At 37.1% G+C, this 18,273-nt stretch overlaps 1 protein-coding gene, 1 long non-coding RNA gene and 2 other non-coding genes across 4 annotated transcripts; 1 reads left to right on the forward strand and 3 right to left on the reverse strand.

Moving 5' to 3' along the window:
* Positions 1–227: 227 nt before the first annotated feature.
* LOC117629026 (zingipain-1-like) lies at positions 228–1,400 on the reverse strand. The gene is made up of 2 exons (XM_034361555.1): positions 953–1,400; positions 228–862 (listed from the first exon to the last, which is right to left on the reverse strand). Exons 1-2 carry the CDS (start codon positions 1,398–1,400, stop codon positions 228–230), a joined length of 1,083 nt encoding a protein of 360 aa, XP_034217446.1.
* A 9,116-nt stretch (positions 1,401–10,516) lies between these two features.
* TRNAM-CAU lies at positions 10,517–10,588 on the reverse strand. Its single transcript has one exon. It is a non-coding gene; the product is annotated as a tRNA-Met (tRNA).
* Positions 10,589–13,889: 3,301 nt separating this feature from the next.
* TRNAM-CAU lies at positions 13,890–13,961 on the reverse strand. The gene has a single exon. It is a non-coding gene; the product is annotated as a tRNA-Met (tRNA).
* Positions 13,962–14,308: 347 nt separating this feature from the next.
* LOC117628749 lies at positions 14,309–14,959 on the forward strand. Its single transcript, XR_004586010.1, has 2 exons — positions 14,309–14,519; positions 14,610–14,959. It is a non-coding gene; the product is annotated as an uncharacterized LOC117628749 (long non-coding RNA).
* Positions 14,960–18,273: the final 3,314 nt, after the last annotated feature.

Here is an 18,273-nt window from a genome sequence, read left to right on the forward strand (position 1 = left end):
GGCGCAAACATTTAGGGTTGGATTTTCAAATCAACTTTGGTTTGATGCTCAAATGATCAAGTCGTTCCTGTGTTTATTATTATTACGCATCCATTAACCCATCATTCCATTATGTTAATAATAATATTTATATATATATGACTAATATTATCCCAGCATATATAATATATGACTAATATTGTTTTATCCCAGCATCCATAATCATCCGTCGGCCGTGTGCTATTGTTTTATCCAACAGCACGTCGATTGCGGGTTATTGTTTTACGCCGTTCCACATCATAAGTATTCAACGGGCTTATAGCATTGTCAGCAATATTACACAGATTGACGCCCTTATACATTCTGACATAGCCTTCCTCGCCCCAGTCTTCGCCCCAGGAATTTTTTACTATCCAGTAGTCCTCGTGATGATCTTCAGTCCTCCCATAGCCAACAATTAGAACAGTGTGTTTGTTTTTATATGGATTATAGGAACAACCACCTCTAAGTATACCACCTTGGTAGTCCTGAAATCCTGCACCGACAGAAATTGAAACTGGGATGGGCTGCCAGGCCACAGCCTTGGCTAGATCGTATTCGTTGGGAGGCACTTTCTTATAACCAGTTATCCGACCAAGATGTTCGTCTGTCTTGCTGCTGTCACATGTTCCCTGCTTAGCGACATAGCCGTAATTTTCTTCACTGTTGAGTCCTCCATTTCGTATTACATAGTCAAAGGCGGCAACTGTGAAACCACCTTTGCAGCCGTCGGCATTTCCACTGCAGTCCAAAATTTGCTGCTCGGACAGTGAAGTATTGATACCATAGTTCCAAGCCATACTCCCTTCCACTGCTGCCACAGCAGCAAACGCCCAACAAGAACCTACATATATATATATTATACCAAAAAAAAGGTCAAAATAATGTAGAAGAAAATTTATATGGATGGTATCTAATGTAATGCTTCTTTTACCACAATGCCCTTGATTTTTCACCGGAGTGACCAAATTTTCATCCCTCCAATCAATGCTTACGGGAGGAATATCTGCATAATCGTCTTTAGCAACATCATATGTAGAATCTACTCCAAATGATGAAATATATTTTGAGGGGTCGTCGTTTTGGCATGAAGCATAAATTGACAAGAACTCTTCAGCTGTCATATCAGAAAACATATTAATGCCTTTCTTAAATGAACTTGTTTTCCCTTCTTGTTGCGTGTTGAAAAGTTCAATCGACTCAAATCTGGTTCTAAAAATTCCAAATCGTCTATCTTTTTCAGAATTATTCGGATATGTGCGTTCATGCTTTATCATCCATCTCTCGAATTCCTGTGAAATATTCACCGAGGTGATTTGTGACATACCTCTGTGAATACTTCCCAGTAACAAGATGATGAACCATAAAATAATCCAAGCCATTGCTTAGTTTTTCAACTGATCGATGTTTTAATGTTAATTTTCTCTTTATACTTCACGGTATTTATAGACTTCTTCTCATACTTCCATTTTTTTTAAGGTGTTACAAGTCAAGCTTTAATTATTGGAGGATGACTTTTGATTAAGTTTACCTTGTGTGAGAACAAATATTTCGGTAGGCAATAAGAAAATGACACGTGGAAAAAGTAATATTCCTTATGTTAACTAATTATTCTAATTAAATCCTATTTAATTAGGGAATTATCTTTTATTTAAGATAGAAATATCTCCCTAAATCAAGAATCCGATTTCCAGCAAATCTCTTTGATTAATTCCTATAATCTTTTTTGAGTAAGGATAATCCTAATTAAATATGGATTATTCTTCATACCATAGCAAGCAAAAAAGTCTATAAATAGATGGCTACAAAACACACTCCGACCTTTATGTTATCTCCGTATCTTTCTCAAGATCATTTAACTGACTTAGGCATCGGAGGGCCTTTAACATCCCCCAGGTGTGATCCGTTGACCTAGCTTTGTTTTATAAGAACTGAGGAAGAAGAAAGAGAAGGAAGCTCAAAGGGTGGAAGAATTACACGTGAATATTCCCTCATGTGGAAATTTACTCAAACATTTTGGTGCTTTCATTTAAAGCTACGAAATATACTCAAAGCGTTGCTATCAAATTTAAGGAATTTGTTTCCTTCCGTTTATCACTCAACCAAAGCCTTCCAAACAATCATGGTTGGAAGCAAGACCGTCGTGACGAATCAATCCACAACGGATCCAAGCTTCCATGACGTCGTGGCATCGAGACAGCCACTAATTTCCGCTTACTCTCGGCCCCAGGGCCAAGAGGCACTATTCCTACTCTAACCACTACGCCTCTTCGCGGTCTCACGGCCAACATTCCATACAGCCGCAAGGACCAGCCGCAAGTTCCAACAGCCACCACCCTCTAGGTTTCACTTATGGATCCGAGGACTACCACCATGGAGCCGCCGTGACGCACAGCGGAACCTCCGACCTTGGCGCCGCATCCGACTACGGCCCGATTATGGAACAAATACTTCAATTCCCTCCTTTGCCACCATGCATGACGTTTGCTGCTTCCTGGCACACCTCCAACGAAACCCTAGCCCACGTGTAATTGGGCTCCACACAATTCGCGCCTCCTGATCCTAGTAGCCAAACAAACCTCAATCTCATAGCAAAACAGTTGACTCGCAAAGTCGATGACCAAAACCAATTGGTTGGTCAACTCTTCAGGCATATTGACCTGGTTTGCTACCTTGGACTCGGATCCCATGGTGAAGAGAGAATGATGGACGAACGCACCGACAGACAAGTTAAGCAGGTGAAAGCTGGCAAGGAGAAGGACAAGAACGTGTTGCCCAGCACGCTAGCATGTCACAAGCATCCGCAAGCTCCAGCCAAGGTAGAACGAGTCTCCATTTGAGATTTGGTCTAAGGACCAAAGTGCACAAAAGGTTGGGCCCACGATCCAATGTTCATGCCTGCTTGGACTCGCAAAGAAGTGTTCGCTCAAAGCTAGGCTCATAAGAAGATCAACCTCGCGATCCTCCTCATGAGGTAAGTGAAGAAAGACGTTCACCAGCCCGCACTAGAAGAGCTAATTCACGACGAAAGCCATAGAAAATCCATCGCAAGCTCTGTTTACCAATACACGGCGCAGGCAGGACAACCGAGGAGATCAACCCCCGAGAGTCAATAAGAAGGTCGATCAGCTACGCCCGCATCATGGGAGACACCGACGTGAGCCATAAGCCTTGTGAGTATAGGACGTCGAGAGGCTCGTGAATGACCGACTTTGAGACTTGAAGGTTGGAATAGACTTAGAGGATGCCCTGAGCTAGTAGATGGATCAAGTGAGCTCTTCTCCATTCACTAATGACATAAAGCAGGCGGCCCCGCCAAGGGGATTCACAATGCCCCGAGAGCCATATGAAGTATTTCAAAAGTGTCATGATTCTCTACAAGTACAAGGATGCGCCGATGTGTAAGGCATTTGCAATGACCTTGCGAAGAGCAGCTCAAGACTGGTTCCATACTTTACCATATAGGTTGATCAGCAGCTTCAAAGAGCTAGCACTCGTCTTAACAAAGGAGTACACATTCTACCCGACAATCAAGAAGCAGCCTGACCACCTATTCAACTTGCGCAAGAAGTATGATGAGTCTCTCCGAACCAACATCAAGATGTTCAAGGCCGAAAAAGCAAATATTGTAGGATGCGATGATTGGATTGCATCCTCTACTTTCAAGAAAGGCATACCAGCAGAGCACGACCTATGCTGCGGGCCAACCATCACTCCCAGCCATACTCTGGCAGAGGTCTTCGCAACAGTAAAATGCTACGCGCTCTGGGATGACAATCAGATCGCCATCAAAAAGTCTGCCAAGCAAGTTGACCAACCGTCCAGAGAAGCGGGTCAGAGGAATGATAGATCCAATAGCAGGACCATGGGGGAAAACGCAAGTTGCAATCTCAAGAGAGCGCCCCAACATATGAGAGCTACACTCAGTTCTCCATCTCGATACATCAAATCTTAACCAAAGTGAAAGACAAGCCTTGGCGGAGGAGACCACCACCCTTGAAAGGAGATCCAACTAAGAGGGATACCAAAATGGATCGGCAAGATCAATGTCATCACTTTTGCTATATATCAGAAAATCTGATACCCAATCCCTGGTGGCGGTGTTGAGCAGATCAACAGCTATCAGGCAATGGAGAGAAGATGCTTAGCCCAAGGGTTGAATAAAAGCAAGCAAGCCCAGTTCATACCGCTAAGCCGAGCAGAACAAGCAGGGGAGAAAGCAGATCATGTTCTCAACACTCAAGCAGACTAAAAAGGAAATAGTATAGTAATCTCCCAATCGCAATTAAAGAGCCATGACCAAGACGAAGGAATCCATCTAGAGGTCTTTCCTGAAGAATGATGAAAGCCCAAAGAAGATGTTGAGCTAGTACCCTTTGATCTTGACAAGCCAGATAGAATATTATTTGAAAATATTTGAAAATATTAAGAATATTTTATAACGTAAATCAACAGTTCAAACCGCACTCAAAAGTAGGGCATTTCCTATTTTTATAGGAACTTATGTACCAAATACCAAGTGGGCTCCACTTTGCCACATCACCCACTCAAATTGGAGTAAATGACCTGGGCAGGGGCCGACCTATTAAGGCGCAAGTAGGTGCATCTGCACCTCCCCTCGTCGGAAAAACCATTGTGGGTGCTTCAAATTGCCCCTTTGCTCAATTACCTTATTTCCATTTTCAATATTTAAGTAAATGTCTTTGTCCTTTTACTTTCATTTATTTTTATATTATTCCATTTACTTAAGTTTACAATGTAAATAAGAAAGTACCCGTCATTTGGATTCAAATAAAAATACTAGAAAATCAAATTCCCACCAAATCAAAATATGAAAAATTGGTCATAGTGCAAAATACGATTTAGGCTAAAAATGATGGCTCATTAAGTCAATTTATACTTCATAATAAAATCCCATAAAATCAAGTTTTCTCATTTGATGTGTGAGGAATAAAAGCCGCCAAAAATTATCTTGAGAAAATGATTATTGCGAAAAACCATTTTTCATACTTTGTCAATATTTTTACATAAAATAATTTTTCATGTATGATATGAATGAATGAAATGACCTAAGGTCAATCTAGGTAAAAAGCCTTAGATGTTCAATTCAGAGTTTTTAGCCTTTCAAAATTGCATCTCCACTAAAAAATTCATGGGTCCGCCAGTAGACCTAGGTGAACAAAATTACTATAACACTCATGCCACGTTATCAAATTTAACGGACATTTGATGTTAATGAAATTGGGTAATGTAGAACATCAAACCTTGGTCAAGGGGGCAAAGTGGGTCACTTTGATTTTAAAAAGATAAAGTGATATTTGACCAATGTTTCAGCATGCATTGCAGCACTTAAACCTTAGAGCAACTCCAGCAGATGAAGAGGACTCGGGCTGGGGGGGGTTTGGGAGAAAAAATGACGTCCAGCAGGCCAGAGCCAGCCCAGGCGAGCGTGGGCCCCAGCAAAACGGGCAGGCCCGCAGTCGATTTCAGCCCGAGGTCGAGACTGAAGGCTGGGACAAAATAGCTGACGCCATGCTGGCGTCAGCCCTGATTGGTTTAAATTTTTTTTACCGTTGGCGCATGCATTGCACGCGCCAACGGTAAAAAAAATTTAAACGAATCAGCGCTACAGTAACCACAACGGCTCTTGACACGTGGCGCCCTCTGGTCGCTCCGATTGGAATTTTTCCTTCAATCCGACGGCAGCCAATTTTTCTGCCAAAAAAAAATGAAAAAAAATCGAATTTTTTTTTAAAAAATACACAAAAATTACAGAATTTTTTGTGTATAAATACCAACCAATACTCTTCACTTTTAACACCAAATCCTCATATATTTTCTTCTCCTTCTACTATTATTCACTTTCTCCTCAAATTTTTTTCACTTTCTATTCAATATTTTTTCACTTTGAAGTTGTAATTTTTTTCTAGCATATTATGGGTTCTTCTAATGAAAATGGAGGGGCATGGAGCATGATAGAAGATGTTAGCTTGTGTGAGGCTTGGGTCCAAGTTAGTCATTGTCCAGTAACGGGCAATGAGATTAAATTTTCTCATATGTGGAAAAAAATTCATCAAGCATTTTGTGAAAGGGCAATTGGTTCTACACGTACAGAAATGGCATTATCCAGTAAGTGGAAAGTTCTTAATAAAGAGTTGGGGAAATGGAGAAATGCTTTAGCAAAAGCGATTGACAACCAACGAAGCGGAGAAAATCTTAGCAATGAGGTAAATTATTTGTCATTTTTCTTCTATTAATTTCTATGTCATATTAATTTTTATTTAAATGTTTCTTGCAATTTATATATTTTGTTAATATGTCTCTATTTTTTGTTAATACATGTTGCATTTTTTTTTTTTGTTATTTCTTTAATTTCCATTAGTTTTTTTTTTGTACATGTTGTATTGCCAATATTTTAAAAATTCTCTTGTATTTCCATTTTTTTTTTTTTTTTTATAGATTATACAAGCACAAATGTGGTTTGGTGCTACCGGCCAAGGGAAAAAAAGTTTCAACCATACCCATTGTTGGGAGGTGGTGAAGACTTGTAAGAGATTCCAAATTATTCCAACCGGTCCGACGGTAGTCTTGAACGAGACTCCACTTCATGAGACGCCGGCATCGGATTCACCTATGGATTCTCCGATGAGTACCGACTCACCCATTGAAAATATTCCAAGGCCTATTGGGAGGAAGGCGGCGAAGGCGAAGAGAGGGAGTACTTCTGGCAAGAATGCAGAGAAGTATTTGGAGGAACTTTCAAAGCACCAAGCCATGAGAATTGAAATGGACTTGAAACAACAAGAGCACGATATGGCAGTTCAAGCAGAATATGCAAAAGAAAGGGAGTATGCACGCAAAGAAAGGGAGTATGCACGCGAACAAAACATTGAAAAAAAAAGATCGGGAAACCATGGCCATGGATACAAGCCATATGTCTCCCGAAACAAAACAATTTTGGAAGCTAGAACGAAGGGATGTTATGAGACGAAGACTTTTTCGTGACGATGGACCTAGCAACACCGATTGGTTAAATGATGGAAACCATTAAAATAGTTTGTTTGCCTTTAATGTCTTAGTTTACTTGCCTTTGATTTCATTGTATTTTTTTTTTTTGTTTAATTCATGTACCTTTGATTTCATTGTATTTTTTGTTTTGTTTAATTCATGTATTTTATTTTATTATTAGTTGTATTGCTTTTCTTTTAGTCAATAAAGAAAATATTCAACAAAATTCCTTTTTATTCAAAACATTCCATACATAAAAAACAAACCACAACCAAAGCATAAAAAAAAAAAAAAATACAAACAAACAAATCACAACAAAAGCATAAAATAAAAAAAACAAACCACAACCAAAGCATAAAAAATAAACAAACCACAACCAAAGCATAAAAAATAAACAACCCACAACCAAAGCATAAAAAATAAACAACCCACAACCAAAGCATAATAAAATAAAAACAACTTCTTCACTTCACTTTATTCACCTTCATTTCCTTCATTGCCTTTCACCGCCCATAAATGCTCCATCAAGTCAACTTGACGGTGTTCATGAATATAGGACGATTGCATCTCCGTGTAGCGATCAATCATACGGGGCATGAAACTACCGCCTCTAACCAACGGTTCATGCTGCATTGCTTCTCCATTTGGCCCCACTGGTTTTTCATAAATTCGTGTTAGGGCCGTGTCCATGGGATTTGGTTCATACACGTCATCAGCATCGTAATCATATTCATCTTCCACAATCATGTTGTGGAGGATGATACAAGTCATCATTATACTCCTAAGCACCTCCTCGTCAAATAGACGTGCCGCGCCCCTGATAATAGCCCACCTAGCTTGGAGGATACCAAAAAACCTCTCAACATCTTTTCTGTACCCCTCTTGATAGCGAGCAAAAAATTTTTGCTTATGGGATCGGGGATGTGGAATTGTTTTCACAAATGTTGTCCACCTCGGGTAGATGCCATCAGCTAGATAATACCCATTCTGGTAGATGGTATTGTTAATTTCATATGTGATATTTGGGCCTTCACCTCTCAAAACATCATTGAACACCGGGGATTGACCTAGGACATTCAAATCGTTTTGAGATCCGGCAACTCCGAAGAAGGCGTGCCAAACCCATGTATCAAAACCAGCAACAGCTTCCAGGATGATACTTTTCTGCCCTTTTCTATTTCCATAGTCCCCTTGCCAAGCAGTTGGACAATTTTTCCACTGCCAGTGCATGCAGTCAATGCTACCAATCATGCCAGGGAATCCTCGAGACTCAACTTTGTGGAAAAGCCTTTGCAGGTCCCTGGGCGTAGGTCTGCGGAGGTAGTCTCTGGTGTACAGAGTTTCCACTGCATCACAAAATCGCACCAAGCACTCCAAAACAGGGGACTTCCCCATCCGAGCAATCTCATCCACCTGATCAGCAGATGACCCATACGCCAACATTCATATCACAGCTGTGAACTTCTGCTCTGGAAGAAGTCCCAAATTTCCAGCACAATTTCTCTTTTGAACAAAATATTCATCATAATTGCAAATATCATGCATGATTTTTTTTGAACAAATGAGGTTGCATTCTATATCTCCCTCGAAAATGAACATCAGAGTACAGAGATTGTGGGATAAAATAATCTTCCATAAGATTCTTACCCCGGGAATGTCTATGTCTGTCCACATTTGGGCGACGGCCTTCTCGTGAACTACGGCGAGCCTGCTTTTCATCATCCAGCAAAGCAACTGCTATGCCAAGTTGCTCATCTAGTTCTCTCTGCGCCCTTTTGCTTACAGCTCGTCTACGCATTCTCTCTCTAGTTTCTCTCTCTTGCCTCTCCAAAATCTCTTCCATGTCTGCCATTGAGAATGGAGAATGAAATCTAAAATTTGAGAAATGGAAATGTAGAGAAGAACTGGTGTGGGAGGTATGAGCTGAAGCTCTGATTTTATAGAAAAATTTACACAGATAGATATGACACGCAGCGCAATCTTAGAGGGTGAAAATCTTATCTGAAATTTGAAATTCAAATGAAATTTCAAATTTCAAATTTATCTGAAATTTGAATTTCGAAATGTATCTGAAATTTGACATTTTGAATTTATCTAAAATTTGAATTTTGAAATGTATCTTAAATTTGAAATTTATCTGAAATTTGAAACCGAAAATCTTATCCGATATGAATAGTATTGACACGTAGGAACCCAAAAATCTTATCCGAAAATATTATCCAAATTATTTATTTAAGTAAACATAAAAATCAAATTTCAGCCCAAAGTTTCTATCTATCTCTCTCCATTTTCTCTTTCTCCTTTAATCCCTTTGCCCCTTTTCTTCTTTCTTTTCCCTCTCCTTTCTCTCTTCTTTTTCTTTCTTCTCTCTCTTTTCTTGTTCTTCTTTCTCTCCGCCATTTTTCTTTTCTCTTTCTTTCATTTTGTCTTCTCTATTTGTTTCTCTCTTCTTCTTTTTCCATGCGTTTCTCTGTTTATGTATGGACGGTGGTTTTATGTTGGGAAGATGTTATGAGCTGATGTTGAACAGGTGGTTTGACTAGCTTGATCTTGTGGGAGTTTTGGTGGAGGACCCAACTGTACTCCGAATCACATGGGTGTCCAAAAATAATTTAGCCAATCCCTGTAAAAAATCCTAGATCTGCCATTGAAGGGAGGTACAACCAATGAAGATTTGTTTTATCAATAAACTTGTATATTAGGATATATAGAGTATTGTTTTGCCAATAAGGAAAGGATAATAAATAAATAAATAAACCCAAAACGCAATGACACAGACAGACAGGGGACTGAATAAAAAGACAATAATAAATAAATAAAACTCTAGCACTAAAATTGCCACCAAGAGAGACGCGCCGCCGCCGCCGCCGCCGCCGCCGTGAGCTTAAAGAAACGCTCGCTTGGTGGAGTTGAAAAGCCTAATGGCAACAGATCTTAATTGGATGGTGAGGAAAAACAGGCAAATGAAAAGAAGCAGAAAAATATTAAACCAGAAGTTGATCATTGTGGAATTGAAGTAGGAGGTTCCTGCACAACTACCAGAGAACCTCGGTGTAGGGGAAGAGGAAGAGTTATCATCATGATCCCCTTGCTCTTGCTTCTTGTTGAAATTGTTCTTGAATATTTCAAAACGTCTTTCCCTCTCTTCACTGTTCAGGTAGCTCCGTTCAATCTCCGTCAGCGATCGCTCAAATTCCTCCGTAATGTTCACGGCCGTTGCTGGTGCTTGGGATATAGAAGCCACACAAGTCCCTACCAAAATCATGATGATGAATAACATACGACTGAAGAAGAAAGTCATTGCTAATTCAAATCATGACACTGTTTCACAAAAAGTCTCAAACCCTTCTTATATAACCACTAGCCACCGCGTGCCGCGTGAGGAGGGAAGGCCTTTGCAGCAAAGCTTTTTATTATTGTCCTTAATTTTATTTTTCTACAAGTCCGTTTTGATTTTGAAGCGATAATTTAAAAAAACATTTTAACAATTTATCAGAGCCTAGTTTCGATCTAGGGACCTGTGGGTTATGGGCCCACCACGCTTCCGCTGCGCCACTCTGATTTGTTAATCATATATTATTAACAAAGATATAAGAAGACGGCAGAAGCAATACCATATGCATGCAGTAGAAAGCCTATTTATTTGCTACGTACGTCATTAATTTCAGACCACATGCAAAAATATTTGTAGCCAACAAACCCATCTCATGGGGTTTTGAAATCGAATTCTGATTTATCTAACTTAGATTGTATAGGTAAATTATATTGTAGTTATACTAATTTAATTATATTTTATAGGTATTTTACCTATATTTTGTAAAAAGATAGGTACATTATTTATATTTATATTATATAGGTTCACTATTTATCTATATGCACCTATATTTTTCAGGTCTCTAATTTACCTAGATTATATAAGTAAATTATTGGGAGATTCACTATTATACCCAATATGGGGGTCCAAATTATAAAAATACCCTATATAAAATGGACTTTAGAAACACACCCAAAACCCATTTACAACATAACAAAAAAGTTTTTAACTTCTTATAAATTACAAAACTGCCATCAATTTCTTAAAACAAGTCCAACCCCAAAATCTCATAAAAATACCCAAAGCACTCAATAGGGCATCAAAGTAATTTAATAATCAATATTAAATTCAATAAGGCTAGCTATCATTTTTTGGGTTTTTTTTTTGGGTTTGTTTATAGGAATTCAATTGTGTAGGGTTTATTTATAATATTAGTGCTAGAAATGGGTATATCACTAAATATCTCTAAATTATTTACCTATAACTCTTTATGTTCTTCGTTAAGACTATGTATATTAATTTACTTATATTTTTAAGTACAATGATTTACTTATATTTAAAAAATACAATTTAAATAGGTACATAATAATTTTGAATTTAAAAGAATGGGTACATTAATCTGTAAATGAAATTTGAATTAAAGAGAATTGGTAACAATTGATGGAATGAAAATTGAATATATTGCAAAATAAAAAATCCCCACGCCCAAAGAACACATAGAAACTAAATTAATTGTAAAAGAAACAAATAAGTTGCCAATTTGGAGAAGCAAAAAAAAATTAAAGGGGGTGTACCAATTTAAATTTTTAATGAATTTTATAGAGTTTAAAAGTCTTGAGGTATTCAATTTAGATTTTTAAAGAGTTTATAAAAGTCTAATGGTATTCAATATTGATTTTAAAATTTCTAAATATATTTAAAAGTTTTGTGGTATCCAATTGTGACTTTTAAAAATGCTTTAAAAGTTTGGTGATATTCAAAAAATTAATGACTTTTAAAAAGCTTATTAAATGAAGGATTTTTCTATACTTTTAAGACTAATTTGTTAATAGCAAAAGCCCTACAAAAAAAGAAATATGAGAAGAAGCCTATAAATACCAAGCAGTATTATGGCCCGATCAGCCAAGTCAGCCAGGTCCATTATAAGAATAAGTAGGACTTGGGCTAAGAATTTGAAATCCTAAATCAGTTATAAATATGTGAAACTCAAGCCAGTCCGCTTATAAATATATTTAAGAATAATGTAATATGCAAGAGTGGTTTCATAGGGGACACATTTGACTATGTGAAACGAAATAGAGGACTCAATAGTGAAGCAAGTTACGGCTACATCAATAAGCATGGAACATATGGCAAATGAACATGTTTGGTAGATAACTGGTTATGAGAAAGTGCCTCCCATCGAAAAGGATCTTGCCAAGGTTGTGGTCTAGCAGGCCATCGTAGTTGTTATTTCAGTCAGTGTAGGATTTCAGGAATACAAAGGTGGTGTACTTGGAGATGGTTGTGCCTTTATTTTTTCTTTTTTTGCCATATACCAGCATACACTTTGTTCTAATTGTTGGCTACGGGAAGAATTGTCACGATGACTATTGGATAGTAAAGAATTCATCGGCGAAGGTTAGGGCGAGAAGGGCTATGTGAGAATTTATAGGGGTGTCAATCTTTGTAATACCACTGATGATTCTATAGGCCCGTTGGATAAATATAGGGACTCGCATAAAACGATAATACGCAATTGATCCGTTGGATAATTATGGAGATTGGGATAAAACAACATGAAGGAATGGGATAAAATAATAACACACGGATGATTCATTGGTGTCAAATGGGTCGGGTCGACCTACCACTGTATAAGTTTGGCTCGTTTAAATGAGGCATGATATAGCTCAAGTATGATTCTTGTCAAGCCGTGTCAAGCACAACCCCAAATTTGGACCTTTGTCGGACTTGATGATTAAGCCCAATGAGTCAAGCCAGCCCAAGGCATGACATGAGTCGGGCCGACTCGAGACATGACATGAATCAGGCTAACTTGAGCCATGACATGGATCTGGCTGACTCAAGACATGACATGGGTCGTGTTTGGCCTGAGCCCGTTACAGGCCCAACCCGCTTATCATAGAAAATTAATAATAATGTCAACGAGATTTAAACCTAGCACATTTTCAAGCAAAAACTCAACCAACTTACCACATCAATTGTCATGCTTATTTTGAATAAAGTAGAAATTAAGATTATATAACAACGAAATAAGTTGTGGGTGCTAGTTTGTCATTATATCAATGAAATAAAATGACAGAAAATTCTCGTTAAAAAAGGAAGTTAAAATGGGCTGGTGGTTTGGCCCAATCTCAATTTAGGTCCGAGCACAGTCTATTTCAATGTGAGCTTGGGTTTTGAATTGAGATGGGCTCAATATTTTTTTTTATATAAATGAGTCGCAGAACAAGACACAATTAATTAAATGAGACGACACAACACGACCTGAATAATTTAGTCGCACGATTTTAAACGAGTCGGGCTGATATGTCACAACCCATTTGATACCTCTACGTTGGATAATTATGGAGGCTGGGATGAAACAATAACATACAACCAAAGATAATATTAGCCGTATATATTGTACAAAAAATCCGTTAATAAAGAATGGTTAATTTCACTTTATTGCCATTGTACAGTAGTCAATCATTATTAATATCAAAAGTTGTGCTTTAGATCATTTCCAACTCAAATGGGGCTAAACCTAAATGTTTCCCTCTTCAAAATACAACTATTCATGTATTGCAGGTGCAAATTCATCTTAATTTTGGTTTTGCACTTCCACCATTCAATTTCATATGCGTCTTTTTTCATCAATTGTTCAGACTTAAAGCAATAGCACTGACTAGAATGTTAAAAATATGTCGGCAGTTGGGTTCTAAAGGGAAGCTGAATAAGAGAATTGAAAAGATTCCGGAAAGAGCGGCAATATATCATGCTTTGCATGAGCCTGTAGCAGATCATCCATGGATAATAAGCCAAAAATTGATGAAAAAGTACACTAATATATCAGAGCCTAGTTTCGATCTAGGGACCTGTGGGTTATGGGCCCACCACGCTTCCGCTGCGCCACTCTGATTTATTGATATTATTTTGTAATTTGATCTATATGAACCTTCTTTATTCTCAAGAGGCTTCCCGAATAACAGAGGCACATGTTAGGCCTACTACATATATTAGTGTCATTAATTTCATATCACAGATAAATTTTTTTTACAAATTTAGTTATATACCTAATCTTAGACATAGTCTTATAAAGAAACATTATACTATTTAAAAACTATAAACACACTACAAAAAAAAAATCCCCAAAAATCGACAACTGTATATTTTTTAATTTAATTAATAAGATGAAATATCTTTATTACCCTTTTAACATAAAATTGGAATTCTAATCTCTTTATCTTGTGTTGAAGCCAGAGTAGAACTCATTTCACGAGCTCTAGTCTCTCATCTTCATCTTCAACCACAGTTTTCAGTTTTTGTTCTTCCATTTCTTGTTTTGAAATCACCTTTCTCTTTGGACTTTTTGGATTGTTCGGATGTCTATGTCTCCTCTCCATTATTGGCTCTGACACTTTTTCAAGGGACCAAGCCTCAGCTCGCCAAATCGGATCATCTCGACCTCTCCAAATTCGTACTCCTATACTTTCTTCTTCATTTTTTGTTTTTGCTTGTAGATTTGTGGGCGAAGGTATGAGATTGAAAATAAGGTGTAATTTTACAGCAATATCAAAGGAACCTCTATCTCGACAAGTCATCGTCTTGGCGGAAACGACAGCCGAGGACCTCCCCGGTTGTTCTAGAGTACTGCACAACGCTAGTGACTTGTCTTCTTCAATTGTGGAGGAAGATGGAGATTTCGCCGCATCGTCATCGTTGTTGTTTGGTTTGGACTTGGGATTTTTGATCTTTTGCTTCAATTATGTGTTTCTCTTCGGATTTTAGTTAATTTGAGGAATGTATTTTAAGCTTTGATAATCAATTTATCATTACTATTTAGGTTATGGATCTCATTTTTGTTTAACAATCTATTTCTATGATAGAGTATTAACAAGATAGTTATATGACATAGTATTGACAATGTACTTCTATGACAAGGTATTAACATGTACTTCTACGACATAGACTACAAGATAGTTTTATGATATAGTATTAACAATGTACTTCTATGAAAAGCCCATGCTTGGTTTTGGCAATTTTTTTTTTAAATAAATTGTTTGGGTTTTAAAAAAAATTCTGGGCTGGGTTTGTTTTGGGTAATTTTTTTTTATTTTAGTTTTTTGTGTTGGTTTTTTTATAAAGCTAATTAGTGGCAATCATATCATTTATAGGAACTTAAACACCAATTTCTTATGCAATAAATGAGGTTTAAGGGTGTTTCTAAAGTGCGTTCCATGTGAGGTTCTTTATATATATAATTTCAGCCTATATTTTGGGTATAATAATGAAGTTCCCTAATATTTTTAGCAAAAAAAAAAAAAAAAAAACCCATCTCAGTGCCTCACTCACTATTTTATAATAACATATCATAAATAAACACATCGATTTGTTTTGGGGGAGCTTCTGTAATGAAGGATAAAAGTGAAGGGTTATAATGAGGGTGTTCAATCCAGCGTCCAATAATAATTTTGCACTAGATCGGACGACTCTTAAGAAACCCTTCATTATAAGTCCTCATTTTTACCCCTCAATATAGCCTCCAAGAGGTTTGGGTTGGGTTGCACCAACAATTATACTTCAACGAAGATGGTTAGTTAGTTTAGTTACTAAATGGGACCATATATAGAGAAACGTGTCCAACATGTCCATGAATTGATAACAACCTTTGATGTGTTGGTTTAAGGTTTTATGAGGAACAACAAAACCAAACCTATTCACCCAACAACTCCTTGGCTACGAATTAAATCCATGAAATAACAAGTGGGCAGTGAGGCTAAAATCATCAAGTCCCTCCTAATGGAGGAGGTCTTGGATGGATCGGATATATCAAAATACATAGAAAATTTGACTTTGGTGTGGGTGAGCAGATACAATGATCCGACCGACAAACATAAGAATTTCTCTTCAATCAGATCATTAAAAATTGCTTACTTACCAACCTTTTAGGAGGAACAACTAAACCAAACTTATTCACCCAACAACTCATTGGCTGCTAATTAAATCCATGGAATAACAAGTGCGCAGTGGGGCCAAAATCATCAAGTCCCTCTTAATGGAGGAGTTCTTGGATGGATTGGATAGGATCAAAATACATAGAGAATTTGACTTTTGTGAAGGTATCAAATGCAATGATCCGACCGACGGATACAAGAATTTATTCTCAATCAGATCATTAAAAACTGCAAACTTACCCTATACTCCTTATGTACCTCATTAGAGCATTTGTCAATCATTCAGGTTCTGTGCTGATAGCTAAAGCCTAAATTGATGTCAAAGTTCAGTCAATATTGCACATATAGTTTGGATAGATAAATCCAAAATCTCTTAAGTTATGAATTGGGATAAAACTGTAAAATATGGGTTTACTTTCCAAATTAAACAAATAGTTATAAACTCCACCTTCTGCACACACATCATCATTATTTTTACCAAAATTGTTCAGTAATTTCTTAAAGCAGGTCATTGCTCAAATGGGGTTTTCAAGTCTTGATGACTTTTCAAAGACATTGATTAATTGAGCTCAGTTTGTCATTTAAGCTAATTCCTTGAAGCTCACGGTTAAGAGTCTCCCAATGCTTACTAAAGAAGAAGTATTCTAATATTCCCTATCCAAAGTATATGAGGCCAGATTTGGCAAATCAAACTGCTAAACACATAACAGACAGCTGCATCTTATCTGTTTTTTTTTTTTTTTTTTTTTTTTTTTTGCATGCTCCTCTACCATGTATTAATTAATTCCATTTTACATCCAATTCAAACATGCAATTCCAACTCTACAAAAAGAATGCAACCCAAATCAAAGCACACAGGAGGAGGAGGGCAGATTCTTCTAGCTAGCTAATTATGCAAACCTCCAAATTGTAACATGCCCTTTGACAATTTGGATGCCCTTTTGAAAGAGAAGTTCTTGACACCTGTCACAATCTGGTGGATTCATCCACTGGTGGGCACCACACTAGGAACCTAGCTCCATGCTAGCTTTAAAAATAGAACCATAATAAAGCATTTTGCACCAACCAGCATGGCCAAGAATGGCCATGGTGTTAAGAATTTATTTGCGGTGAGAGCCCTTGAAAAGGAAATGGCAGTTCATAGTTGGCTGAGGGCCTGGACATGCATTAGGACAAGAGTGGGTGTGTTTCCATAAGAAACAAAAGGAGAAGACAGATTAGGGGCCAAAAAAAAAGAGTGGACATATAATTTCAACTCTTTCAAAAGTAGCAATATATATGATTGGCCATATTCTTTTTCAATTTTAAATATATTTTTTAAGTTATATATCTTATAATTATGTTCAACTTTCTAAGGAATAAAAAATAAAAAAATTTAAGTCCACACCAGGTCCCAGGAGGGGAGAGAGAGAGAATGATTCTTTTGTACAGTATTTTTCCTTTCATTTCTCAGATTAATTTTGCTTAGGGAATAGGGCCATTGGACAATGGTGGTTGATGCCTTGGTGGATATAAATTTCTAATTAGGTGTAAAGAGTTTAATAATAATGGCATGGGACCTATGCTTACATACATAACAGTAACTGGTGTGCTGAGATAAAGAACCTAAACATAATGGAAGAATTGACTTTTATCAACCAATGTTTTAAAGATTGGAACTTCTCCAATCAACTCAAATTGCTTTTTTTTTACTATTTATTATTTATGTCGTTCAACTTTATCCATGTGCTCAAACACAAAGGAAAATTGTGGTGGTTGGGTTTAGATTGGATAGAAGTGGAGTTCATGTTTTTATAAGTTTCATCCATATCGAAGAAATTTGTAAAACATAATATGTTAAATTGTTGTCTAATGTATTTATAAGTTTGTTAAAAAGCGATTGTTGTCTACCTTTATAGTTAGATTGTTCCCTCCTTCTCTTCTTCTCTCATTTTCAAAGACAAAGTTTTCTCTATTTATCTTGGTTTTGTTATGATTTTATCTCCACCTGCATTTTGGCATTGGATCTCCATCATTATCCTTTTTGCAGTTTCTTTATATTTAGAATAAATTACCGAGACTCTTTAGGTTATATGTGTAGTTTTCACCTCTCATTTTATGAGAGTTTTTCACCTCGCATTTGTGAGAGCTTTTCATCTCTTCTTTGTGAGAGTTTTATTTGTATTGTTATGACTTGGTTTTTTCAAGCTTTATCTATTTTTAATTATTCTGAGTTTGTAATCTTAATTAGGATGACTATGCCAGAATTTCTTCGATCGTGCGTGATTGCTAGTAGAG

Source organism: Prunus dulcis, chromosome 5, assembly GCF_902201215.1.
Source record: "Prunus dulcis chromosome 5, ALMONDv2, whole genome shotgun sequence".
NCBI lineage: Eukaryota > Viridiplantae > Streptophyta > Magnoliopsida > Rosales > Rosaceae > Prunus > Prunus dulcis.